The 27,193-nt window shown below is 47.3% G+C and overlaps 3 protein-coding genes and 1 long non-coding RNA gene across 15 annotated transcripts in view; 2 read left to right on the top strand and 2 right to left on the bottom strand.

The window, feature by feature from the left end:
- Positions 1–663, bottom strand: part of gpx7 (glutathione peroxidase 7) — a 10,356-nt gene extending 9,693 nt beyond the window's left edge. The window contains exon 1 of the mRNA XM_026996495.3: positions 521–663. Coding sequence (XP_026852296.1) covers positions 521–658 — 138 coding nt within the window. The 5' untranslated portion in view covers positions 659–663. The remainder of the gene's footprint in view (positions 1–520) is intronic.
- A 106-nt stretch (positions 664–769) lies between these two features.
- On the top strand, positions 770–14,777 carry tut4 (terminal uridylyl transferase 4). Of its 4 annotated transcripts, none has more exons than XM_081704483.1 (30): positions 770–932; positions 2,102–2,570; positions 3,040–3,191; positions 3,948–4,064; positions 4,677–4,854; positions 4,961–5,049; positions 5,130–5,181; positions 5,323–5,392; positions 5,671–5,797; positions 5,936–6,055; positions 6,177–6,353; positions 6,450–6,624; positions 6,900–7,360; positions 7,571–7,721; positions 7,936–8,022; positions 8,519–8,622; positions 8,760–8,817; positions 8,933–9,036; positions 9,160–9,249; positions 9,383–9,496; positions 9,576–9,653; positions 9,961–10,138; positions 10,310–10,357; positions 10,448–10,530; positions 11,194–11,309; positions 11,435–11,589; positions 11,730–11,833; positions 12,037–12,568; positions 13,287–13,439; positions 14,208–14,777. In XM_081704483.1, exons 2-30 carry the CDS (start codon positions 2,126–2,128, stop codon positions 14,276–14,278), a joined length of 4,389 nt encoding a protein of 1,462 aa, XP_081560609.1. In that variant the 5' UTR covers positions 770–932; positions 2,102–2,125; the 3' UTR covers positions 14,279–14,777. The 4 variants fall into 4 exon arrangements, with proteins under 4 accessions (XP_081560609.1, XP_035377182.1, XP_081560610.1 ...); XM_035521289.2 differs by having other exon boundaries at positions 2,018–2,570; XM_081704484.1 differs by lacking the exon at positions 3,948–4,064 and having other exon boundaries at positions 2,018–2,570.
- Positions 14,778–14,921: 144 nt separating this feature from the next.
- LOC113568305 (cytochrome P450 2J2-like) lies at positions 14,922–23,156 on the top strand. Of its 9 annotated transcripts, none has more exons than XM_081704492.1 (10): positions 17,914–18,683; positions 18,884–18,962; positions 19,083–19,242; positions 19,464–19,616; positions 19,756–19,916; positions 20,533–20,706; positions 20,938–21,079; positions 21,224–21,411; positions 21,763–21,904; positions 22,067–23,152. In XM_081704492.1, the coding sequence occupies exons 3-10, from the start codon at positions 19,083–19,085 to the stop codon at positions 22,255–22,257; spliced, it is 1,311 nt and encodes a 436-aa protein (XP_081560618.1). In that variant the 5' UTR covers positions 17,914–18,683; positions 18,884–18,962; the 3' UTR covers positions 22,258–23,152. The 9 variants fall into 9 exon arrangements, with proteins under 9 accessions (XP_035377389.1, XP_081560618.1, XP_081560614.1 ...); XM_081704493.1 differs by having other exon boundaries at positions 17,922–18,056; XM_081704489.1 differs by having other exon boundaries at positions 17,926–18,056; positions 18,189–18,249; positions 18,499–19,242.
- Positions 22,734–26,370, bottom strand: LOC145652823 (uncharacterized). Its single transcript, XR_014119094.1, has 2 exons — positions 24,003–26,370; positions 22,734–23,267 (listed from the first exon to the last, which is right to left on the bottom strand). It is a non-coding gene; the product is annotated as an uncharacterized LOC145652823 (long non-coding RNA).
- Between the last annotated feature and the right edge of the window lie 823 nt (positions 26,371–27,193).

Here is a 27,193-nt window from a genome sequence, read left to right as displayed (position 1 = left end):
TATTTTAGAAGTGACGAATAAAAAACAGATGCACAGCTCTCCTTCTCCTGAACACGGTACTATAATGTAGTTGATCAGTTTAAAATGACGTGGGGGAGTTTTGTGGGGCATCATAAATACACACTGTAGTTAAACTCGGAAGCACTTTTGTCGTTGTTTTAAATAAACTATGTTTATTTAAACTATATTACGCCTCGTGTTAGTACCAATGCCCCAAATGGCCCTTGAAGAATGCTGTCGTGTGTCTTATTGCGAAGAAAGCAGAAGCGTGTTAGCGGCCATGCACCCTACAGGGTGCCACGTAGACACGCGGAGACGCAGGACGCACAACCCCGGAGACTGTTAGTACTTCATTAAAGAGCCACGAGTCAGAGACACGGGACAGACTCCGCAGACAGGCAGCATGCGGGAGCAGAAAGGCCGGGAGATGTGCAGAGACGGTTCTCGTGCTCACATGCACCGGCGGAGAGTTGGTGGCTTATCCCAGCCTCCGCGTAACGGCGCACTGCTCGGGACTTACCGAGCCGCGGTATTTCTCCAGAGAAACTAACCTCCCCCTGATGTTTACGACCTTAAAAGTGTAAAAGTCTTTGAGCTTCGCCTCACTCAGACACGCGAGCAGCAGCACTGGTAGCACTGGGAGCGCCGTACGGATCATGGCTACAGTCTACCTCGCTTCTCTCCTCCCAGCGGACTGGTCGCGGCGGCACTACAATACCCACAATGCTCCCCGCCGTACCCACAATGCTCTCTGCCGACGGGTTATCATGGCGGCCGTGGTTGCTGTTTTGAGGGCCTTGGATGAGGAAAACAAAACCACGACAGGACCGCGGGCCGCGGCGCACTGACGGCGAGGGGAAACCCGTGTGAGAACGCGTCTGTACGCGCTGCGGACTGCGGACTGCGGACTGCGGCAGATTCAGAGAATCTCCGTGAGTCGAAACCTGCTGGAAAACAGTCCACCCATCAGGCTAACTAGCTTAGCTTAGCTTAGCATGGCTAACTCCGGCCAGCGCAGCGGCGTCGGGGGCGCGGGGCGGCGGCGTGTTCACCGGAGCGCAAACTGCGCCGCGCATCGCTAACGCAACGCCGGCGCTGGTCTCCGTTGCCCGCTGCGGCCCGTTACCTTTCTGCGGCTGGTAGACGCTGCGCTAACGGCTTCCGCCCGTGTAGCTTAGCACAGCCGCGCGGGTCCCGCAGGACGGTAGCCAGGCGACGCGAGCCCCGGCGTGCGCGTGGGCTTGTGCGCCGCTCGGGTTATTATGCTCGCGTTTGTGTTTGGGGTTTGCTAAGCTGTTCGATCGTGTTTGTTTTTGTTTGTGTTTTTGTTTATGTTTTTGTTTGTGTGTGTGACCTTTTAGGTTTGTGGTCGTGGTTATCTGCTGGTGTACTAAACGTGCGATTGATTAGTCGCTAAACGAAACGTCTCTACCACGCTGTTTCGGGATCAGCTGCAGCTTAGTTGTGTTTGTAGCGGTTTCGCTTAGATTGCACATATTCGCTTATTTTTACGTTATTATTGTTTTTTTTGTTTGTTTTTTTTTACCGGAAATTGTGTGGAAACGTTAAGCAGATCACATGATCTAAACGCTCGTCCTGCGAGTCTGACTATTGGTTACACCTTTGGAGATGACGTAGTCCGTGTGGTACGATGACTTTTATTGTAACGTTGAACCTGGCATGCTAACACGTAGTTCATTTGAAGAAACCATAGTTTAATCTTCGCCTGCTGGAATCATTTAAAAAAAAAAAACGGATTGTTTTTGTTGGGTGTCGTACTGATGATATTTGATGGGTACGAAGATTTGACTGTACATAATCGTAAAATAGGGCTGGAGTTTTCTGCTGGAAACAGGAACCATGGTATAAGTGCAAATGAGAAACTTCAGACTTATTTGCACACGTTCGCTGATGTAATGTATTTTATTTTGAATTTTACTGTGAGCCAGTCAGGATCTTCTGCGTACTTTAGAAACTTCAACCTTTTAAGTGGGGATCTCTGTGTCTGCTTCTCTAGGTTTGGGCTGGATTGTCCTGCTTCGTCTGCTACAGTGCAGAGCTTTTGGTCTTTTTTTCCTTTTTGCTTTTTTGTTGTTTTTAGTTTAACTCAGGCAGCAGCACCAGTATGGAGGAAACACGCAGCCCTCTGAAGTCAGCCAAGCAAGCTCGCTCAGCTGCACCAAACGCTTCGTCCAAATCGCAGAAGGACACCTCCTCTCAGAGGGACGCTGGCAAGACCCCTGGCCGCACCAAGGACAGGGTGTCGCGGGCGAGGGGGGACGGCCAGGGCGTCCACACCGGCAGCCCTCAGGACCAGGGCAGGGCTAGGTCCCGCAGGCTGACGGGCAGGACCAGCTCTGGGGAGCGGGACAAAGGGAAGAGTCGGGCCCAGCAGGACGGCAAGGCGGCAGGCCGCAGCGGAGCGCCGCGGGGCCTGGCGGCCAATCAGGAACCTCGCAGCGGAGCGCTGCGGGGCCTGGAGGCCAATCAGGAGCCTCCCAGTGCTGCGGAGGAGAGCCGTGCTCGCAACAAGCTCGCCAGGCTCACGGCAGTGAAGGACAAACATCCCGGTGAGTGGCACAGGCCAGCTTGTGTCTACCTCAAACCTGTTCATGGACACCTGCTCTCTACCCTTTCCTCGTTGTTGGGCAGTGAGGTGTGTTTAGTTACCATGGCTACTGTTTTTGTTTTTGTCTATTGTACTTTCTGAATGGAGTTTTTGATTAGTTGATCCTGAAAGTAATTTTAAACATTTTCACACTCACAGGCTCACGCTCTCACAATCACATAGGCTCACGCTCTCACACCTCCTCTGTCTCCCCTCCCCTTCTCTCTCTCTCTCTCTCTCTGTTTAAAACATGAAGCGTGACATTCCCAGTTTGAGTTTAAGTTGAGACCTGGTGCTGTTTCAGTCTACACTTGTATGAGCTCAGCTGATCCAGGTGCTCTTTCATGTCCAGGCTTCTGTTGTCGGGCGGGACTGTTGGAGGGAGTTAGCATAACTCTGATCTGATTTGTCTGTCTGGCTGCCCGTCTCAGGCGAGGGGTCAGAGAGACGCCCTGGAGGCGAGCCGGTTCCCGATGTGGCGGCGGGTTTAGTGGAGGAGGGGATTCTGACCTCTGACCAGCAGCTGGGTCTGAAACAGGCCGAGGAGAGACTGCAGAGAGACTACATACACAGACTGGCTAAGGTAACGCTCCTGGACGTCTAGCACCCGGAAGTAGACAGTTCCAGGTCCGTTTCCGGAGACGTCTCACATTGCAGAACTTTGTTCAGAAGTGTGGCTCCTGATTCGGCTTGTCGGCGTCTTCCGAGTCTCGACTCTTGAAACAAACATTAATATAACCACAATGGTTTCATACTCCTCTCCATCTCCCCCGAATGTGCATGCTAGGGTGGGGTATTGGCGTTGTCATGGCGATGTGCGTTAGGTGGTCGATCCAGATGACAGAGCCGCTGTGTTTCCAATGTAGCCCGGAGCTAATGTTCACCTGTGTCCTTTTAACGGGGCCCTTCCCCCGAGCAGGCGCTGGTGTCGCAGGCTGTCTGAACACTTGAGCGCGTTGTGTTCATTTTGAAGTTGTTCACAGTGAAGGTTGAACAGGGGTCGTCCCCCGTCTTCCAGGTGTTGCAGACCTTTTCGGCTTTTTCAGAGAAGCGGACAAGGCTGCCATGTAGCATGTGTGTACCTCTTGAGTGTGTGTGCGTTTCACCAGCTGTTTGCACTGTGCAGTTCCACAGGCACCACTGACTGCAGGAGTGTGTGTGTGTATGGGGGGGTCATCATGTACTTGAAGGGCAGCTCCTCCCCCATGTTGTTGATGGCATACCAATCACAGAGCGAGGGAGGGTATTAAAGTGCCATCAGTGTCCTCTGACTGGCTCTCATTTGCATGTGTGGGCGTGGCTTAGTGACTGTTCTCTGCTCTGGGTTGGTTCTTTGCAGCCGTCCCCTGACTACCCTCATTTCCAGTATCTATGCAAACTGTGCTCTGTTCACGTGGACAACATCCAGAGTGCTCACAAACACATCAAAGAGAAACGGCACAAGAAGAACATAACGGTGAGAAACACACCTACACGCTGGGGTTTGAGGCAGGAGGTGACTGTCGTCAGATAATAGCGTGTTAACAGGGAAAGGAGGCTTAACAGTGCATTAGATGGATTCATAACAAAACATAAGGCAGTGTCGAGATTCTTTGTCCTTTCAGAATGATTTGCATATGGGCAGAGGCCTCTGTAGGCTTCAGCAAAGGATCCTGGGTAGGCTTTGGCGGACCTCAGGTTCAGATATATGACCTCTCCACCAGGCTCAGGAACGTATATAAGAACAATCTTCTTTAGGACAAGGTCAAGAGAAGTCTTAGAAGTTTAGTTCTGACCAATTTATAAAAATGTGGGTTCTTTGTGTGGTTGTTATTGCCTCAGTAATGCTTGTTAATGTCAACCTGCAGTAAAGGATGGACCAGCTGTTCTCTTTTACTAATTTTGAAGTCTGCATCTTCATTTCATATTTGAACGTTTAACTTTGACTAGCTGACTGGGGACACGGGGACGGCAGCAGTCAGGTGTCATGGACAGCTGAGGGATTGTCCATATGAATCACAGCTCCAGTTTTCATATGTGAATATGCATCTTTTAACGTCCGTGTCTGTGTGGGCGTGGCACCGTGCAGGAGAAGCAGGAAGAGAATGAGCTGCGTGCCTTGGCCCCTCCCTCTCCTGCCCACCTGGGGGCGGTAGAGTCTGCCGTGAGGGAGGCAACGCAGCAGCACGGGATCTCTGAGGAAGACTTCCAGGAGAGACAGACGGTCCTTCATCGCATGGAGGCCATCATTCAGAGACATCTGCCTAGTGCGTCTGCGTGCGCGCACGCACACACGCGCGCGCACACACACACACACACACACACACACACACACAGCCCTGGTGATGCTGGTCTCTCTTCTCTTCTGCCAAGGCTGTTCCTTGCGTCTGTATGGTTCCTGTCTCACACGCTTTGCCTTCAAGACCAGTGACATCAACATCGATGTCGTGTACCCTGCCAGTGTAAGTGTCTGTTGGCCGTCCTCTCCGGTCACTAGGTGGCGCTGTCGTCCATTGCGACTCAGACTTTTCTGCCTTTCCAGATGACGCAACCTGACGTGCTCATCCAGGTCCTGGACATCCTGAAGAAAAGCGGTGAGCATGGCAGGCCCGGCACGGACAGCCAGGGCGTGGCCGGCATGGCGGAATTATCGCCAGCGTGTTTTTAAACCCTTTGATGTCTAGTCTCGTGGCCGTCGTCTTCATGGGTCTCATTTCAGATTCTTTTGTTTGCAGCTGAGTTCACTGACGTGGAGTCGGACTTCCATGCCAAGGTTCCTGTTGTTTTTTGCCGTGATGTAGCCAGGTGAGTACACGAGTCTCTCTTTTTTTCCCCTCTCTCACACATACACACACGAGATGCTTCATATCCTTCTGGTTGGTCACACAGTATACAGATTTAAAGCTGTGCTTTCTAAACCTGTTGAGAGCTTTAGTAAAGTCTCTCTCTCTCTCTCTCTCTCTCTCTCTCTCTCTCTCTCTCTCTCTCTCTCTCTCTCTCTCTCTCTCTCTCTCTCTCTCTCTCTCTCTCTCTCTCTCTCTCTCTCTCTCTCTCTCTCTCTCTCTCTCTCCCTCTCCCTCTAGTGGTTTACTGTGTAAAGTAAGTGCAGGTAATGATGTCGCGTGCCTCACCACCAACCACTTGGCAGCACTAGGCAGGCTGGAGCCCAGACTGATCCCTCTGGTGCTGGCGTTCCGCTACTGGGCCAAGGTGTACACACGCACGCATACATCCATACACACTCCCTCAGACACTTGTTTGATTTCATGAAACACTGAGAAATGAGTCGTGTGTATTGATTAAGGCTTTTGCTTTTCATTAACCACCTTGCTTTGTTTGTGTGTGTAGCTGTGTCATGTCGACTGCCAGGCGGAGGGTGGCATTCCCTCCTATTCTCTCTCTCTGATGGTCGTCTTCTTCCTGCAGCAGAGGAAGCCGCCTGTTCTGCCTGTGTACCTGGGTTACTGGGTACATCACTCACACACACTCACACAGACACACACATCTTGGCACATGCGGAGCAGAACTCCAGTGCTATGAGTCTGAGACATGGCCGTCGTGTTGAGTTTGGTGCGTGTGTGTGGCGCAGATCGAGGGCTTCGATGTGAAGCATGTAGATGAGTTCCACCTGCGTGGCGTGAGGGGCGGGGCCTGCGTTGCCTGGGAACAGAGACCCGGCAGTGGAGGAGATGGGCGCGCCGAAGCCAAGAACAAGGGTGATGGCCAACGAGCCAACCAGCAGAGAGAGCCCACGCTGCAGGGCAAGGTGGAGGCCCGTGTGCGCGCACACACACGCGTTGTGCCCTCTGCAGTGAGTACACAGAGCTTGGTGTCGTTTTAAATGTGTCGTGTGCGTGCGCAGTCTCGTCTGGTCCTGGCAGAGGAGGCGGGGGCATCCGTGGGGCAGCTGTGGTTGGAGTTGTTCCGCTTCTACACACTGGAGTTTGCCATGGAGGATTACATCATCAGCATCCGTGTGAAGGAGCTGCTGCCTAGAGACGTCAAGAACTGGCCACGCCGTCGCCTCGCTATCGAGGGTCAGACACGCGTCTGTCTAACCTCTAATGTGTTTAATAATGGGTCAGGTTTGGAGGTGTTTGTTAATAATTAGAAGAAGAAGAATTATAAATTATAATGATATTCTTAATATTGGTGTATAATAATAGGTTAAGTTTGTCACTAGCTTGTGCTTGAATGTATTTCCTGCCCATTTTAAACACACAGTTTGAAACACCTGTATTACAGGAAAGCTTAGCTGTGTCCAGTAATAGTGTGTCTGCGTGTGTGACTGTCGCTCCTGTGGCCCACTCAGACCCCTTTGCTCTGAAGAGGAACGTGGCCCGTAGCCTGAACAGTCAGATGGTGTTCGAGTACCTGCAGGAGCGTCTACGCTCTGCCTACCGCTACTTCGCCTGCCCTCAGAGCCGCCACACCCCAGGACACGTCCCCGAGAGGGAGGAGCAGGATGCCGGCAGCAGCTCGGACGAGGATGAGGAGGATGAGGATGACGGCGACGACGACGAGGACGACGGCGAGGGACAGCGAGCACAGGGAGAAGAGCGGCTCGTGAGCGCTGGATTAGCCAGGCTTCTCGTGAGTGATGTGGAGGCGGGGACAGTGGGGGGAGGCGGGGACACGGCCCGGCACACCTCCCCCCCAAACAGCGTGCTCCTGGACCATGAGGAAGAGGGCCGGAAGGTTCTGGAACAGCACAGCATCGCGCCAGAGGACCTGCACTACATCTTTGATAGGATGATCTTCACGGGGGGAAAGGTGAAGACCTCATGACTCTGAGTGTTTGTTGATATTATTATTGGTATTGATGACATTATTGTGGCCTATGGTCAACATATTTTCACCAAATCTTAGTAGAGGGAGAGGATGAGGATGGTTGGGGCTCTGGGGTCCGGGCCGTGAGCAGTGTGCACCTCAGCCTGCTCCAGGTACAACTGACCGTGTGTGTGTGTGTGTGTGTGAGATCAGCCCCCAACAGTGGTGTGCAGTATCTGTAAGCGGGACGGCCACCTGAAGGACGACTGCCCTGAGGACTTTAAGAAGATGGAACTGGCGCCGCTGCCACCCATGACCGAGCGCTTCCGGGACATCCTGGACAGCCTGTGCCACCTCTGCTACCGTGAGGACCACGCCCTGCCCCCTCCTGTAGCCCTGCCCCATAACCCCGCCCCCCGGTCTGTTAGGCCTGTCTGTGACGTCCTGATACACTCCCCATGAGTACCTCGTCATTTAAATATTTAAATGAAGTAGTGATGCATTAATTACCTTATTAGCTTGGGTTAACTTTCCTGAGCCTCCATTTGAAGTCTCTCTCTCTCTCTCTCTGTGTGTAGACGAGTTGTCTCCGTCTCTGGCAGAACAGCAGAAGAGGGAGCAGATTCTAGCCAGTCTGGAGCGCTTCATTAGGAAGGAGTATAATGGTACAGACACACACACACCCACAATACACGCTAACCCATCATACACACTCACACACAATACACACACAAACACCCGTGCGTGTAATGGTACACAATGGTAACCCTTGTAAGACACAGTGATTATGAATTTGGGTTTCTAAACAGCTAATGACCCTAGCATGACCACTGCAGGTTCTATCCTACTTCCTTTAAACAGAGAGTCTACGGTAATAATGTCAAGGTATTTCCAGACCTATTGTTTGGCAGATGGGGGGAGAAACGCAAGCACTCCGATTGAGGGGAGGCACAAGGCTGAGAGTGTGTGTGTGTGTGAGTGAGAGAGAGAGAGAAACCATCTGAAATGGACCCAAGGCCACACGCCTCCATCAACTTGGCGCTCTAACATTGGTCAACACTGTGGTCAACAAGATCTGCTGTGAGGCCTGAAAAGTGAGAAACTAATTGTGTCTGTGTGTCTGTCTGGGGGTGTGTGTGTGTGTGTGTCTGGGTGTGTCAGATAAAGCCCAGCTGTGTCTCTTTGGCTCTTCCAAGAATGGATTTGGTTTCCGTGACAGTGACTTGGACATCTGCATGACACTGGAAGGTCATGACACAGCAGAGGTAGAGTTCACGTATGCACACACACACACACACACACGCGCGCACACACACTAACCTCTCTCTCTCTCTCTCTCTCTCTCTCTCTCTCTCTCTCTCTCTCTCTCTCTCTCTCCATTTCTCTGTTTCTCTCTCCACAGAAGCTGAACTGTAAGGAGATCATTGAAGGCTTAGCCAAGGTTCTGAAGAAGCACACAGGTATGGCGGGGGGGTGTTTGTGTGTGTGTGTGTGCACACGCACCCACCTCTAACCCTCATGGTGTGTGTGTTTGTAAACAGCCTCTTCCCTGTGTGTGTGTGCGTGTGCATGCAGGCCTGAGGAACATCCTGCCCATCACGACTGCTAAAGTGCCTATCGTGAAGTTTGAACACAAGCAGAGCGGCTTGGAAGGAGACATCAGTCTATACAACACACTGGTGAGTCTCACACACACACTGATGTTGACCGTGTGTGTGTGTGTGTGTGTGTGTGTGTGTGTGTGTGTGTGTGTGTGTGTGTGTGTGTGTGTGTGTCGCTCACGCTTGTCTTCCTGATCTTAGGCGCAGCACAACACGCGCATGCTGGCCACCTACGCCTCTCTGGACCCACGGGTGCAGTACCTCGGCTACACCATGAAGGTGTTCGCAAAGGTACAGGACACCTGTAGTCCTGCCCACCTCAGTCTTATCGTTTTCACCGGGCTCCTCAGAGCCCACATATAGCTTTTCATACTTGAACCACTAAAGTTCACCAATATATCAAGCTGTGTGTGTGTGCCCTCAGCGCTGTGACATCGGGGACGCCTCCAGAGGGAGTCTGTCCTCTTATGCCTATATCCTTATGGTGCTTTACTTCCTGCAGCAGAGACAGCCTCCTGTCATCCCTGTGCTCCAGGAGGTACACACACTCTCCTCTGTGCATGTGTGGGTGTGTGTGGCGCAAGGTTTCCTCTCTGAGCATGAGCTCTCTCTCTCAGGTTTACGATGGCACCGCTACGCCCCAGAGGATGGTGGACGGCTGGAACGCTTTCTTCTTTGATGACCTGGACGAGCTGGTGAGTCTGAGTGCCTGATGGAAATGTCCCTGCAGGCTTCTGTAGGCCCTACGTGAGCAGTGGATATACACACACAGGCTGGGCTCCCTGCAGGTGGGGCCTAGGCTTGTGTTCTGCCGGATGCAAACAGCTGGAGAAGGCAGTGCTGTTTTTGTGCTGTTGAGGTTTGGCCTGTGAATTTGTTTGTGTAACTGTTTTCTTAAGTTCTGCCTCAGTTGACTTGGTGCTGAACCAAGTTGGTCATAGCAAGGAAAATGGTGTGTGCATACACGTGTGTCTATATGTGCGCACGTGCATTCTCCCTCAGCGCCGGCGTCTCCCTGAGTTCCAGCGTAACTCTGAGACTGTGGGGGAGCTGTGGCTGGCCCTGCTACGCTTTTACACGGAGGAGTTTGACTTCAAAGAGCACGTCATCTCCATCCGCCAGCGCAAACGCCTCACCACCTTCGAGAAGCAGTGGACGTCCAAATGCATCGCCATCGAAGGTACACCTCACTGGCCAATCGCACTGCTGTAGCCATGCCTCACTGGCCAATCAGAAAAGATCAGACTGCTGACTGCTTCAGGTCAGGGTGTGATGGAGGGAATAGTTAATGTCATGGGACCGTGTCTCTGTGGGGCATGTCTCACTGGGTCGTGCCTCTCTATCTGCACAGATCCCTTTGACTTGAATCATAATCTGGGTGCTGGAGTCTCCCGTAAAAGTAAGTGTACAAAACTTTAGAGGAGATGAGTGTTTCAGTATGGTGGGAAAGGAAAGAGATGGTCATATTCATTCTCTCTCTCTCTCTCAGTGACTAACTTTATCATGAAGGCATTTATTAACGGCAGAAAGCTCTTTGGAACACCATTCTACCCACTGCCAGGAATGGAAGCAGTAAGTCCTACTCTTCTGTCTCTCACACCATACACACTTTCCATTAGTCTTGTCTCTGTAGGTTTGACAATTTCAGCTGTTAAACACACACTCCAACAAGCAGAACTAGAGGATTCTAATAAAATGAGTTCAAAATGTTTGGATATAGGTGTCCTGTTTTTTTTTTCCAGGGAATTCCTGCACTGTTGGGAAAATCTGACTCTCTTCCTGTGTTTATGCAGGAATTATGCTTTTTTTTTTTTTTTTAGCTCCCTATTAAGGTTCAGTTTCCACGTAGCAAACACAACAACTCTGATGTTAAGATCAGAGCCACATCTGAGTTGGGCTGCACAGCATCAGGTGTGAGTGCAGTGTCATCACCGAGTCTCCGGGCAGTGCAACTCGGGTGGCGGCGGCTGCTGCTGCTGTTTTTATGCAGCAGTGTTGTTGAACAGAATCTAATGAGGTTGTAAGTGACCGGTTATAAATAAAGGAACACGTTTATGAGAGAGTAGTGAAATTCTACTGGGCAGTAAAAATGAGAAAATGTCAATACATTCACACACCAAAGCAACAATCTACATGCATGCACTGTATGTAATCTACACTGTACCAAAACTACAATCTGCACACAATGTCAGTATAAGTATTTCTATTCATTCATTCGTTCTCTCTCTCTCTCAGGAGTACTTCTTTGACTCCAAGGTGCTGACGGATGGTGAGTTGGCCCCTAACGATCGCTGCTGCCGTATCTGTGGAAAGATCGGCCATTACATGAAGGACTGCCCAAAGAGGCGCAGGTGTGTGTGTGAGCGAGAGAGGACATGTATAGCTGTGTGTCGTTTTCGTTGACTGAGGAGGTTTTCTTATGTAGAAGGCTTAACTCAGACACGCTAAGACACAATTGCACTGTGTGTGTGAGCAGAATGAAGAAGAAGGAGAGTGATAAGGATGAAGATGTGCGTGAGGAAGAGAGGGAGCCCAGAGAGAGGCGCTGTTTCCAGTGTGGAGACATGGGTCATGTCAGGAGAGACTGTCCTGAATACAGACACCTGCGTCAGAGAGGAACCCCTGTTCAGGGTACACACACACTCCCCCCAAACACACACAGTTCTCCATAAAGTCCTGTTGTCAGTACCCAGTACAGTGCAGATGGTCTCCTCCGTATATCCGTCAGTCGGAGGAATGTTCTCTGAACGCCCTTCTTTTCCCTTGTCCAGTTCCTCAAATGGTACGTGCCTTGGTGAGCTCTCAGGCCATCCCCATTCCTCAGAGTGGTACGCCCCAGGAGCGCCTCGGCAGGACCAGACAACCTTCTGAGTGTGTAAGACTCTGACCCGCCGTGTGCCACTCCACCTGCCAACACCTCAGGATGGTTCCTGAGGAACACTCACGCCATAGTTAATTTGGCGCTCCTCAGAGTCGCACACGTGGTCCAAACCTGTGTGTGTGTGTGTGTGTGTGTGTGTGTGTGTGTGTGTGTGTGTGTGTGTGTGTGTGTGTTTCTCATCCCCCTGCCCGCCGCAGTCTGAGACGCGTCAGACTCCACCCTACTCCCCTCAGCCTTCCCCTCTTCAGCACTCGGTGTCTCCCCAGTCGTCTCAGAGCGCCAAGCCTTCATCCGGCTCCTCCTCCGTGGCTCCGCCCCAATCCTCCCCTCTGCCGCAGCAGGTGCAGCTGGCCTCCTATGGCTTTGGCTCCTCCCACGCCGCCCCGTTCCGCACGGGCCTGCCCTCCCTGGGCTTGCCGCCCGCCCTCCCCCCAGCCTCCTGGTCCATCCGTGGGCCTCTGCTCCCTGGAGCGGGCGCCGCCGCCACGGGCCGCCCGTCTCCGCCCGTGGTGAAGTTCCCCGTGCGCAGGGGGAAGAGCAGCGTGGGCGAGGGGCGGGGCCTCAACCCTGCGCCCGTCAACCTTAACGACCCTAGCATCATCTTCGCCCAGCCGGCAGGGCGGGCGGGGGTCGGCGGGGTGGGCGCACCCAGGGACGGGCAGCACGTCTGGCGCAATCAGCACCTGGACCCGGGGGCTCTGGTCGCTAACGGCACAGTGGGGAAAACAGGTACACGGGTCGGTGGGTGAGCACTCAGGTCGGGGTGTGTGTGTGTGTGTGTGTGTGTTCGTTCAGGTAAGCTTTAATGGGGGTGGGTACTGCTGAGCACCCCCACTGCACCAAGCATGGGCACCACAAACCTTAAACAGGCTGCACATAATACAACCACTTACACACTCGCAGCACGCTGGTGTTTCTCTTTTGTGGTGACGCAACAGAGTAAATTACAGTACCAATGTCTATAGTTATTGGTTAAACATCTGATATGGATTTAGTAGTTAGTAGTACATTAGAATACCAGCTCCTGATGTGGTTTTAGTAGTTCAAGGGTTCATTTATTAAGTACAGATTTTATTTTTATTTTTTTTATGGGACGTTACAAAGATGCCAGTGAATTTTTGTCATTGTGTCAGATCACTGTGTAAATCAATTGTCCCTCATTTTCAGAATATTTACTCTTGCAAAAGAGAAGGAGCCCAAAGTCCCTGAGAATTACATCACTTGGGGTTTGGGGTTGGTCCCTGAGACCTGTGTCTCTTCTGTCCTGCTTTGGATGAAATGGCTTCTTTGTAACGTCCCCTGTGAGGAAGTAGTAATGTGTGATTTTCATGCAGGCTGAATCACATTTATTGATGCCTTTTAAAAAGATACTTGATGAATGATTGATTGGTTTAAATCTAGAAGTACGTAACTCTTGAATGCATCATTGTGTGTGTGTGTGAGACAGAGGCGGGCTTCCAGCCCCCGTTTGGGAGTGTAGGTCAGATGTCTCGCTCCTGGGAGTCTGGTGGCTCCACCTCCTTCCCCATCTCCCCGTCCTGGTCGTACCACGTGCCCCAGCCTTTCCTGCAGCAACCCGGCAAGCCCTTCCTCTCACAAGGTAGGTGGGGGTGGGTTTATCAGTAATGTGATGTATCCACCCCCCCACCCCCACCCCATTTCCTTTTGATATTGGTTTCTTCCAAAAGTTGCAGGATAAAATTTTCACACTTGCTACAGCAGGTAGACACACAGCACTGTCAGAGATGCTCGGTTGATGAGCGGTGTGTTAGTGGTTACTAGGGCATCAGTCCCTTTTTTCAAATGTGTGGAAATTAAAATAAATTGCACTTAGTCATATGGACTTAATTGCATTGGAGAAATATAGATTTGACTGGCTAGCTATGGCTGGTACCAGCTACAGTTAGCAGCCGTCCCTCAGTCTGCTTGTTGGTCCCTTCTGGCTGACTAGGTAGTCATGTTGATGTCAAATTGCCCATGTATGTTTGTGGACATGTGCTCGTGTGTGTGCGTTTGCTTGCGTATGTGTGTCTAGTCAGACTTGGAGTTTTAAAATGTGTTTATATTGAGCCTCTTTGTTTTAAAAGTTGGTATCTATTTGTGTCTAATCTGTGTGTTTATCCATTAATTTTAGTTTATGTTCACATGCTAAATGAAACAGTCACAGCGTGGTGTGCTTTTAAAAAGATACCAGTTGCGTCCCCAGTTGGTTTAGTCCACTAAAAGGTTGAAACAGAAAACCATAAGCTGCCATATTGTGTAGTTTTACAGACGCTGAACTGTCATTTCAGGTGCGTCTCCTAATCCTAGTGCTCTGTAATCTCTGAAACGCAGCTCGCCTCACACGGCTGCCTCCTTCCTCCCCCAGGTGCAAACCAACCTTTCCCTCTGCTTCCGGCTGGCCACATCAATCTCAGCTACATCCAACAGAAGAAATGAGTTCCGACACTTTGTTTCCAACCAACGGCCAAGGTCCTTATTTCAAAAAAGAAACCGGTAGAAGAGCAAATCTGTCTAACTGCGTCATTTGGTCACAAGACTTTTTAAAATGAATTTTATCATTTTTGTACAGTTTTTACATTTTTTTTTTCTTTTTTTTTTTTTGTCTCATCACATTGATTTGTGATAAGAAATGTCAAATATTTTAATGCCCCCGTTTTTGGAGGGGTCCAGGAAAAGTGGTTTTTATTTGTTGTGTAAAGTAAGGATTTAAAGCAATCCTCTTTATTTTTATTGGTGTGTTCATATTTTGCTTGCATAAGGACAAAGGCTTTGGATAAGAATTTGTTTTAAAAGAAGCAGCGGATTGCGGCGTAAGAACTGAATTATGTAGTGCCAAAAGAAAAACCTTTCTCTGTTCAGTAAACAACAAAAAGAGCATAAAAACCAAGAAAAGACCAAAAAAAAGAAAAAAATAAATAAAGAAAAAGCAACCCAACATTCTGAGTTGTGAGTCCTCGCAGGGGCGTGGCTGTGTGACGGGCTGCCGTCGCACGCTTGCATGCATGCATGCATGCATGCATACATACCAGACATTAGCATGCACTTTGACGAGAAGCCAATGTGTTCTTCGTGAATTCTGAAACACATTCACCTCCTGGATGGGAAAAGGTTGTGTTGTATGACATCATCTGTTCTTTCTACAAAGCGAGCAAGTTGTTAGTGTTGTAGACAGTCTGTCTGACTACATCTGCCTCCCTGCCCCATCAGGGGTAGGGTGTGGGGCACTTCACTACCTCCCCCTTCATCGCACATGGTCCCGTTAAACCTTTTGGAAGAGCACGATGGCACCTGTCTGGACTACAGATCCGTGGGGTGTCCGGTTTGGTTCTGCACTACAGAACTGTGCAGTACATCAGTGGGTCAGAGGTCTAATTACGCAGTATATCAGACTTGCACTTAGACAAAGGCATGTGCCTCATCGTTTGAAAGCAAACAAGTCTGACTTTCTAATCTATTGATGTGGAATGTTTCACACAAAAGCTATCTTGGCATGGTTGTGTTTTAAGTAACTGAGAGAACTGCATGCACCATCCAGGAACCTACACAAGGTGAGCATCCCATCTGATAATGAGACCGGCTGGTTTGATTTTATTTATTAATTTTAAAAATCACTTGTCTGAATCACTGACATAAATATTACATCATTTACACCTTTTATCCCCGTTGTAAGCGGGAGCTCAATTTGCGGAGTCTAGCAAGGTGGGTGTGGTCAACTGGGATTTAACCTGTATGGCCTAAAAAGCCAAAGCACGGCAGTGGAATTTTGAGAACCCAAAGGCAAGTTGTGTGATTTTCAGCTGTCTATCAAGTGACATGACCAGTCAGACTTGCTCTTCGCCCACCTCCAGTGATGCTGTAACACCAGCCACAGTTCACCTGGCTGCTGCACTAACTGTCATGAGCCTTTGTCCCGCTCAAGGAGTCGCTTGGCGTCTGGGCATATACATTAGGAGTCTGGACCCGATTGTAAATAACTCTGAAACTACATTTAAATCAAGTGTACACCTGGGGTTTCCCAATTCATTTATAGTATTTTACTGATCCTTTAATTAACCAGCTGAATATTAGATTTTCAAAACTACCTGCTCACTGTCACTGTTACTTTTATTTAAAAAAATAAATAAATAAATCATGCAAAATTTACTTTACTTGTGCATCTGGATTCCAGACTAATTTAAGACACTTAGTGTTTGTATTATTACTTATTGAACCTGTAGACATCTCTGGGATGTGACCCCAAAACCTCCTGCATTGGAGTATTTGCCTGGATGTTCAAAAAAAAAAAAATCACCCTCCTTTCAATTAGTAGACTACACATAATTAGCCTGGAATCCAGATGCACAAGTAAACAGTTTTGAACCATATCAAATAAGCAACTTAAATCCCAGCTTAGTAATTTAAAAAAAAACCTCTAGTGTGTTGTTTCAAAACAACCTGCTCACCCTCTCCTACTGGTCCATAACCCCAGCTGTTCATTCTCCCAGAAGCCCCAGGGGGGGACAATCATCATCAATCTTCCCCCCTAGGGTTTCACACACACACTCCAGCCTCTCACCTCAGATGCCCTACACATCAGGACACCTCCCACAACCAGGAGACCTACCTGGGATCTGACCCAAGAACCTCCTGTACTGGAGGCAAAGCCAACACCACTGAGCCACAGAGTCTCACAATATTAGTGCCTTTTTTGGGGGGGAAATTTTACTTTCAAAAATCACATCAGCACACTAACTCACTCTGGAAACACTCATCAGTGTATTTTTGCTATAGACAAAGGTAGCTCAGTGGTTAAAGTACTTGATTAGTATTCAGAAGATTGCTGGTTCAAGTCCCACCACTGCTTGTTTGCCAGTGTTAAGTCCCTGTTTCTGAAGATGTAAATGGTCAGAATTTACAATTTTATGGCATTTAGCTGACCTAGAATTCTAAGCCGCGTTGAATAAATGTGACACCCCACCAAGAGATGGCAGTCTACAACCATTAACTGCTTTTCCTCCCTCCGGTTTCTCAAATGGTACATGCCAGGATGAGCTCTCAGGGCATCCCTATTTCTCTAAGTGGTGCATCCCAGAACCGGAAGTGGGAACCAGGAAGCCTTCCAAATGTGTCGGATCCAAATCTTTTCCATCTCCATAAAGCATTTAGGAGCAGTAGAGCTGTTCTAGGATCAAATTAGATGAGTTCATAATAAACATAGCAGGAATACAGCGGTCTAAACCCGTCTGAGGTCACTGAGTAAAACCGGTCGAAACTGCAATCTCCCAGGAAATTCTGTAACTTTCCCTTTTTCACTCTTGCTCCACTGTTTTTTCACCACCACAATCTCAGCAGTAGAAATACATTTTGCCACTTTCTGTTTCAAACAAACAGCCAAAGCCCATGGAGAGTGTGTGTGTGAGAGAGAGATTGGGGGGAAAACCCAAATGAGACTGATTTTAGACTAAAGGTAGGACCTGGGTGTGTGAAAGGTGAATCACAACAACCCACATTCCTACACACTCATACTGCAACAAAGGTGAAACATCAGACCATTACAAGAGGTTGCATCAGTCAAGTGAAAAAACTTCTCTTTTGTAACAATTGTGAATGAGTGTTTATAAGGTTCAAACATCAGGACTTACTGATGTGAGATTAAACATAAGGTTTGTGTGTGTGTGTGTGTGTGTGTGTGTGTGTGTGTGAAAGGTATCTTTTGTGAGTTGAGGTAAAGCAACATTTTCTGTGCTCTTGACCTTTGCCCTGCTATACAGTCATATCAAGAAACCCGTTTCTCTTCATGTGACTTTTACCCAGTAATGTCACACATGAGCAGAGCAATAGAGGCCACAGCGAAACGGTTCTGTCTCCCTTTACCTCTCAATCCCTCTCTCCTTATCTCTCTCACACACAATCACATGCGTGAATGCTCTCTCCCTCCCTCCCTCCCTCTCTCCTCCCTCTCTCTCTCCCCCTCTCTCCTCCCTCTCTGGGTGGTACTGTATAAAGCAGCACTTCTCTGCAGCGTACAGCACCTCTCAGAATGCAGTCTTTGCTCAGATATGTGGACTGGGTCTCTGCTGGCCTAGCACTGCTGGTGCTCCTGCTCTCCCTGCTCCTGTTGGAGATATTCAGGATGAACTCCTCCAGGAGTCGCACTCCTCCAGGACCCACCCCACTGCCCTTTGTGGGAACTGTACTCCTGGTTGCGAGAGACCCAATGGCCTGCATCAGATCGGTCAGTTTCCACATTCTCCTGTATACCGAGGCTGTGTGTTCACATTCTGTAGTGGTTATGAAATAGTTTCTGTGATTGTGTAATGTCTGGATGACTGATAATGTAATAACAATTATGTGGCACAACGAACAGCAATTCTGAACAGCCCACTGAGGAAGTGTCATACATCTGACACGTAATATCTGTATCATAAGTAAGTATTCAGTACAGCAATACATATGCAATTGAATATAGTCACTAACCTCCTGATTACTGGCAATGGTGACAGTTTTTAAACCTTAGAATATTTAGAAATCTGTAGTTGTGACTGCCGGTAGACTTCTGAACTTCCTTATCTAGTCATGTCGAAACTTGTACAATCGTTGTTCTGCCATGGAATGTAGCCAGCAGCTCAGCAACAACAGGCATAACAAACACTCCCCCAAACACTCCCCTCAAAAAGATACCAGCGGCTGAGAACAGAGCCGGTCACTTCCAATACAGCACACAGCAGCTGTGAAGTGAGCAGGTCCCACAGGTGACTGGTCACCCCTCATACAGCACACTGCATTCCTGCCCACACCTGTCCTGAGTCAACCTGGGAGTGTCATGAGCTGAAAGCACAGCCGGGTGCCAAAGGTGCCACAGGTGTGTAAGTTTACTGTGTGCAGTACAGACGCCTGTATAAGTGTACATTGTTCCCTTGGTACAGAGCTCACGTTAGCCTTAAATAACCTTAAATAAATACTGTACCTTAAATGCTAATCCAGGGGTCTGTACTGTACTGTAACCCACCTGGTTACAAAGGTGTCTGTACTATATTGTAACCCACCTTGTTACACCTGAAGCCTTTGTGAGCTGAATCAGTTGGTGTATAACCGGGACTGCACTGTAACATCATCTGTGGACTGAAGTCTAGAGATTACGGTAGATATTCCCACTATGATCGCACTCTAAATCAGACAAGAAATAATCCTGAAACCACTGTTATGTTTGGAAATGTGTAAACACTCTGTGGCTGGTATTATTATTCTACTTTCTCTTCAGATGAGCCAATATGGAGAGATGTGCACCATGCACTTGGGCAGAATGCCAATCATTGTCCTGAACAGCATGGAGCTGATGAAGGAAGCGTACATTAACAAAGGCAGTGTGTTTTCCGGAAGACCGTTCCTGCCATTAATTGACTGGATGTACCCTGGGGAAGGTCTGTAGTGCATGACCACTGAGCTCTTCCTTTTAAGTTCAATCTTTAACTTTTTTTTAACCAGCATTAAAACTAACTCAATCCTGAATATGTATGATAGAAGAAGTATGTCTCGATGTCCCAATACATTTACAGGAAAATATCAGAGATTATACAGAGAATTAATACTCTCTCCTTCTGTGTGTCTGTCTCACACACACGCACACACGTTTCTCTATCAGGTATCTTGACGGTCACGTACGGGAAAGTGTGGAAAGAGCAGCGACGCTTTGTGCTGCACACGCTGCGTAATTTCGGTCTGGGGAAGAAGTCTGTGGAGGAGCGTGTGAAAGAGGAAGCACAATACCTCGTCCAAGAGCTCCAGCAGCACGAGGGTGTGGTGACACTAGGGTTTGGTTTTAAGGACATTTCAGTACACAATTCTAGACCACTCTCTACTTGTGTGACAGCTTTATGTTCTGCCATCATTTGCTGATCCACTGCTGATCAATTCTCCTGCTATTCTCTTTAAAGGGAACCCTTTTTACCCCATCCACCCCATTATGAACGCTGTTTCCAACATCATCTGCTCCATCGTATTTGGAGACCGTTTCGACTACAACAACAAGCGCTTTGCTCGGCTGCTGGAACTCCTGAATGAAAACATTCGACTTGCTGGTGAACCTGCAGCACAGGTAGGGTCCCAGCCAGGACTGCCTGTTGATTGCTGGTACTGAAAAACAGTGGGCCAAATTCATACACATCACCAGAAACATATCGCCAGATTTAATGTGACGTTAAAAGCAAATGGCGCCACTAACACATTTCCTCTTTCATAAATGTGGAATGCTCTGCGTATGTTACTGTTTACATATGTGTTGCTCTCGTGTTTTGTCCTCATTAGCAACTCATAACAGAATACTGCTCTGCAAAAAACACCACCTGAACCTGTCTGGTACAAAAAAAGAATAGCACCTGAACCTGTCTGATACAAAAACCACCATCTGAACCTCTCCATTACAAAGCCAATGTGGATTGGATGATCATTTCTCTAACAATGTTTGGTCAAGTCATTAACAACATTTTACAGACACATATTTAGGTGACTGACAAATCTGAAGGGTGCATTTTTGGTCTATTTGGGATGAGCATGATAGCCTTCTTTGCAACAACTAGGAGTAGGAGTTCACAAAGAGGAAGGTGACTTGAGCAAGATCTCAGACTGCCACAAACGTTTGCCACCGAGTCTAGAAGAAATTGCTTCTTAAATGACACTATGGAATGTAATATTTTTTTCTTGTTTTAACACAGATTTTCAACCTGTTGCCCTTCATAAAACACTTCCCAGGGCCACACCAGAAGATCCACCGCAATGCCAGTGCCTTATTAGATTTCATCCAGGAGTCGGTGGTGGAGCACAGGAACACTCTGGATCCAGAAAACCTGCGGGACTTCATCGATGCCTACCTGGTGGAAATGAGTAAGGTGAGAGTTTGACCTGCAGGGGGAGCCCTTCACTGGGACAGCAGGCGGTGGAGAGAGGCCTGTAGTCTGCGTCGGGGGGGGGGCTGGTGCGGCTCAGACCACGTTCCCTCCAGCATGGCCAAATCACCTTGTCCCTTAGTTGACAAGCCCAGTCTGTCAGAGTGGGGACCTGTGCAGCCTCACATCTCTGCTGGATGTACAAAGAGAATCATGTCTTCATGTTCCGGGCAGCACAAATCTACGGATAACTCCATGTTCCATGAGAAGAACTTGATTACAACGACATTAGACCTCTTCTTTGCTGGCACTGACACTACAGCGACCACTCTCCGCTGGGGTCTCATTTTCATGATGGACAACCCCAATGTCCAAGGTGAAACTCAATGACAGACTGATCCCAAAGGAACAGTGTCCTAGAGTCATATGTGCACTTGATAATGGTATAGAGAACTCATGACTAAACGACGGTCTTCTCTCTTCTCTGTCCTGTGCATGTTCCCACATTCTCGTTGGCCAGAGCGCTGTCATGAGGAGATCGTTCGTGTGCTGGGCTATGACCGTGCTCCCAGCATGGACGACCGCTCACGTCTCCCGTACACCTACGCCACCGTCCATGAGATCCAGCGCCTTGGCAACATTGTGCCCCTCGGCGTGGTGCACGAGACAACGCAGCCCACCCAGCTACGGGGGTACAACATCGCCAAGGTAACTGTGAGGGTGGGAGGGTTGTTCTGTCTGAACAGGTGAAAGGGTGTTCTGTCTGAACAGGTGAAAGGGTGAAAAAAGATCTTCAAACTGAATTCCAAGAGAACACTTTGAAATTCAGACAGATTTACCAACACTGGGTAAATCACTGCATATTTTGAAGTTTTGTACTTATTTTAGGGTTTGGGTTCAGTAGCTTGGATTTTCATTTTAATTTTTTTACTATAGTTTTTTCCCTTTTAGTTATTAAAATACAAGATGACAGCACTCTTCTTGGTGAAGAAGCATCATTGACTTTTACTGACTGTACAATATATGTATTTCTTTTTTCATTTCTCCCAACACACACAGGGAACAATGATCATGACTAACCTCACTGCAGTCTTCACTGACAAAGAGTACTGGAAGCACCCAGAAACATTCAACCCAGAGAACTTTCTGGATGAGGAAGGGCAGTTCTGCAAACACGAACACTTCATCCCCTTTTCTCTGGGTGAGCTTGCCACCATTCTCTCCAGGAAGTGGAATGGCAGACAGATTGTTGGTAGACAATCAGTCTAATGTTCTGCATCAGTGGGAACAGTGTGTGTGTGTTTGGATGTGTGTGTTCTCACTGGATGGCGTGTGTATACGTGTACGTGTGTATGTGTCGCAGGTCCGAGGGTGTGTCTCGGTGAATCTCTGGCGAGGACAGAGCTCTTCCTCTTCTTCACCTCTCTGATTCAGCACCTGCAGTTCTCCTGGCCCCCAGGAGTTCCGCGTCCCAACATGGACGGCAACATGGGTATGATCCGTACTCCGTACCCGTTCAACACCTGCTGTCGCAGTAGGGAGCCGACCCACTGAGCCCTCACGTGGACGACACCGTCTCTGGACTGCAACCCTGTGCTTCACACAAACATACACACACACACACACACACTCTCTTCCATTACACCACAGGCATAGTTTTGTTGTGTCCATGGAGATAGTTCTGATGTGGGACACTTACCTATGCAGTGAGTACAAAGGTGCATTTCTGGCTCTGTGATTGTGTGTAAAGGTGACTTACCAGGAATGTGTACAATGTGCGTGCGAAGATTATGAACACTTATAATGGTTCCCTAATGACAAGTGAAGTTTGTTTGCTTAGGTTTATAAAGCAAGTATTATTCATATAATATAAACATTATATAACTTTGGATACAACACTGTAAGAACTGATAAATAAAGAAATTGTTTCTTTATGCTAAAATACCATAATCTTACACTTCTTTACAATGATAAACATTCTTATTCATTCAACACAGTTTGAAGTCTGCTGAACTCATTTTACAAAACTCTGCACACACTTCAGAGGACACTGTACAGTTCTCACTGGAAACACACCTGTCTCATTTTCCTAAACACTGGTGTCACCAAGCAAAACTCAGTTTGTCTATAACTATAGACATGGTACTACCCTACAGAAATACAGTGATATAGATGGTTCCGTTCTGTGAGTTCAGTAGTATAGTATGGAGGGAGAGGTCTACTTACCTATTCTCACTTCAGAATGTCCAGATGATGCGTCCTGCAGTGTAGTGGCTTAGATTAGGCTGCATCCACTGCCAAGCCTCCCAAACACTCAACCCATGGACCACATGGTCAAAGTGGCCAGGGTCTCATCCGTGATGAATGCTTGTCATCTTCCTCATCCTCCCTGTCCAGTATTGGCTTCCATTGTCATGCAAACCAAGATATGTAACCTATGGCCTCTTTATAGGGCTCAGACTCCTGAGCTCTAAAGGTTTATTAAAATTACCCAGAAGTGTTTGACTTACTAGGACTGGGTTTGGGTAATTGGTACATCAGCGTGGCATTTGCATGGCAATGTTCTCCAACAGAAACACAGGGTTTTTAGTTTTGAATGATCTGCCTAATGTTGGGAACTGTGTTTTAGTGTATTTTATAATTGCTAAATGAGTGTATGGCAGAGAATGTGTGTATGGTTTAGTGTATTGCCTGAATAGATAGGCTACATGAATTAGTTTCCAAAACTGTGCTACAAATACCAGTTTTTGGGTCTTACCAACTGCAGAAAACTGTAAATGTTTATTAAACATATTGAAACATATAACAAGACGTTTAAAGCAATGCCTCTCATTCTACATTATAAAAATAAACCACACCACTTTAAGCATTGTTTGGTAAGAGGACATTCATTAAGAGCACAGCTTAATGAGGAAGCTTCTTTTTTCCTGAATGTAACATTGGAGAGGTAATGAGCGAACACACTTGTGAAGTGCACCTTGGATGTTATGAAGAACAGAATTAACGGAGGAAGCCATAATGTGAACAACAGACAGACAGGACAGAATAAATGAATAATAAATTTAATAACGCAAACAGACCAGCACAGAACCAAACAAAGAACAGGCAGGTTAACATAAGAATAACAGGCTAACCAAGGTGAGTACGGGAACTGGGTAAAAGGGGCGTAAACACTTAGGGAAGAATAAGGAGGACATTCATAAAGAACACAGCTTAACGAGGAAGTCAGAATAATTACTGGGATACCACATAGCAAACTGCCATCAACACAGAACATGTAATTGGATGGAAGGCCTTACTTGGTTGTTGAGCTGAGAGTTCGAGTTCAAATCACCGTCTGCTCGTGCCTCGAATGACATCCCACTGTGTGACGTTAAGGTCTGCTAAGAACCGCACGTGATTCCAAGATGTTCAATAGCATGCCAGTGACCCAGCAGACACCCCGAAAGTTCGGAGGTTACACAACGAGCCAATTCTGCCTGGAACTGTTTGGTACTCCATGTGAAACAGCAAGGCCTTCACAGATGTTCTAAGTGTGTATCACACCGATGACCAGTTGTGTCTGTAGGCTGCCCTAATGTAGGCTTCTCAGTTAATGATTCAGTCACTGATTGGTCCAGTGGCAGCTGGCCAACAGACCACTAGAACGCCACCCTTCTTGATGCAAACTGTTATTTTCATTTTATAAATGAACATTTTTAAATGAACCAATAACTACTTATTTTAAGCATGAGTGTGTTAAACGGCACAATAATGTGTAATAAATCAAATATAGGGAGGGGAGGTTATGTTCCAGGTTCATTCCTTCTTTCTTCTGGGGCGATTGAAATGATGCCCCATCGATGCACCAGCGCACCCATTTGCTGACCGTTGCCGGCGCAAGATGCGCACATAGCGACATAAACTTTGCCAATCAGCCTACTTGAATCTAATGCGTCATTTATCGCCCCAGCAGACTCAATCAGTGAGGGAACAGAGACTACTGATGTTACAACAGTGTCAGTGCAACTGAGTCAACTGACGTTACCGACGACGATGATTTTGTCAATAAATGAATGTGGTTTGTCAGGACACGGCATTTCAGGCGCCCACACATTCAACAAGATCCCCAAAATCCATTTTAGAGAACTTTGCTGGAGAAACTACACGTTGTTGAGTAGTTTGCTGCGACGGCTGGCTAGCTAGCTAGTCAATTAGTGTATTTTGAGGCAGTTTTTCATAGATAGTTCCAATGAACCAGTTAAGCTAGTAAAAACCTGTGTTTGAACAGGAGTTAGTTAACTGCTGGCTAACGTTAACTTAGTTCGCTAGCTAACAGCTGCTTGTATGGATAATTTGCTGGTTGTTCTGGCGAATTGCGCTAGCTAGCACTCGCTAACTTGTTTAGCTAGTAGTTTGATAACGTTAGCTAGCTAGCTCTGTGTTTTATTGGTGGTTCTGACATGCAGCTAATGCTATACTATAATACTAGATTATAACTGGCAATACTATAATTGCATATGACCATGCCAATAAAGCTTACTGAACTGAACTAACGAAGCCTTCCAGCCCTGCTCGGAAAGTCCTACTTACTAGTTCGAAGGTCGTTATTGCGACGTGATTATGCGTTCAAGAGGTTATTGGTCGTGGAAATGGACGCCATGAGAGAACTCTTTTTGTTAATACTAATACTATAATCTATATAGAATATTCTGATCTTAATAGTTCTGGTTGGGCGAGTTCCTACACAAAATATTAACCTACTACTTCGTTTCCTTCTAATAGGAAGTGATGAAGCGTTGCTATGCCAACATACGTAACTAAGCTTATTAAAGATTCTATTTGATCAAATAAAACGGTAAATTAACGATGCTTTTTACCGTACTTCTTTACGACAAAGATGTCACAGTAAAAGAGTGCTGCTTTATTTACTAACGTGTAGGTTCCAGTTGTTTTTCTGTGAATTAAACCGCAGCCTTCACAAGTTCACCTGAGTAAATGGTCATCTTTCACATGGAGGGTTCACACTGCCGTTCATATCCTAACGGAACATGGCCCCTCTGGGACTGAAGAGCACAACATTTACAACAGAGCTGCGTTGAAAGAAACCAGAGAGACCTGAATGAAAGGCAGTTGGGCTCCACAGCGATCCGGTCAAATTACAAAATTTCCCTTCTCTCTTCCCTCTGCCTCCACTCCATCTCTCTCTCCTCTTTGTGGCTGGTTATCAGCAGGCGGGTGTCCATCAGCCCCTGAGAATGTTTTACATGATTTGTTATTTTAAACTTCCTTTTACTGTATTCCTTTTGTACTATCACACTTAAAGATAAAATTCCTCTGGGCTCACGCTAACAATTACCATATAACATTACCTGAGCTCACACCTCAGCAGGGATGCTAGGTAATGCTAGCTACTGTATCTTAACTCTATCGTTATTCATGTATGAGGTTATAGATTTCTCACTGACTTCATATCTTACATCAACATTGGTATTAACCCTAAAATAGTAAAGCATGATATTCTGCCTCGTTTACAAACATGGATAAGTTACATTTAGCTGCCGTCAGCTAGCTTCCTGCTCGGCTAATTGGATACCTAGCTTACCTATGAAAGCCAAACACCACAACAGCTAGGTGGGTAGCTAATTTAAGGTAACATGCGTTTCAAATACATTTCTTACTGTCGGTTAAAATATCAGCCATCTTATGTTTCTTAATTATATTACTGTTTTAAATAAAGAAATCCAGGTGTACTGACATTTATACACCGATCGCATGCAACAGTAGTTGCTGAACCAACTGTGTTTTCAAAATTTTCCATTTTGCATTGGCGGACAAGTGTGTCCATTCAAACCATACTCCAAAACCTAGTTCTACGTGTCCATCTTGGATTTTTGAGTGTACTCAATTTTAAATACACTACGTACTAGATACTCAAAAACTATTTAGTATTAGTAAATTGTATGCAATTGGAACGCTCCATGATATTTCTGACAGGACTTGAAAGCAGTGTAAGATGAGCCGGATTTACGACTGTTAAGTTTAGACAGGTGTAAAGTGTGAGTTTGAGCTTTCCTTTAGAGACATCATTTATAGCAAAATGATGTAAGGCCACTGCATTAACTTTTAAAATGCATGGCTTCTATTTATTTAAAAACTTTTCCTTTAGTTAACAAAGTATTCAAGTGTTTCTCACTGTGAACATTAATAAAAACACTTTCACATCTCAAAATAATAAGGTGTCCAAACTTTGGGGTTTTTTGGGTGGGGGGGCACTCCACTACATCTGTATACGTGATTTAAAGCTCTTTGTGACATCACTTTGTAACAGGTGCTCTTATTTGTAATAAGTACACCTCTTTAAACCAGGGCTTCCTGGGATTTAACCCGAGAATCTCCTGCAGGAGGGAAGTCCAAATCCCTGAGCCATATTGTCTCAACTCTTTAACTCATGATGCCCAAAACATAGTGAACCTACACAAAAGTCCACAATACACTCACATTTAGAGAG

Source organism: Electrophorus electricus, chromosome 21 (assembly GCF_041902795.1).
Source record: "Electrophorus electricus isolate QZ-2024a chromosome 21, ASM4190279v1, whole genome shotgun sequence".
Classification (NCBI taxonomy): Eukaryota; Metazoa; Chordata; class Actinopteri; order Gymnotiformes; family Gymnotidae; genus Electrophorus; species Electrophorus electricus.
The sequence above is the reverse complement of the archived record's forward strand: the minus strand, read 5'-3'. Positions and strand labels throughout refer to the sequence as shown.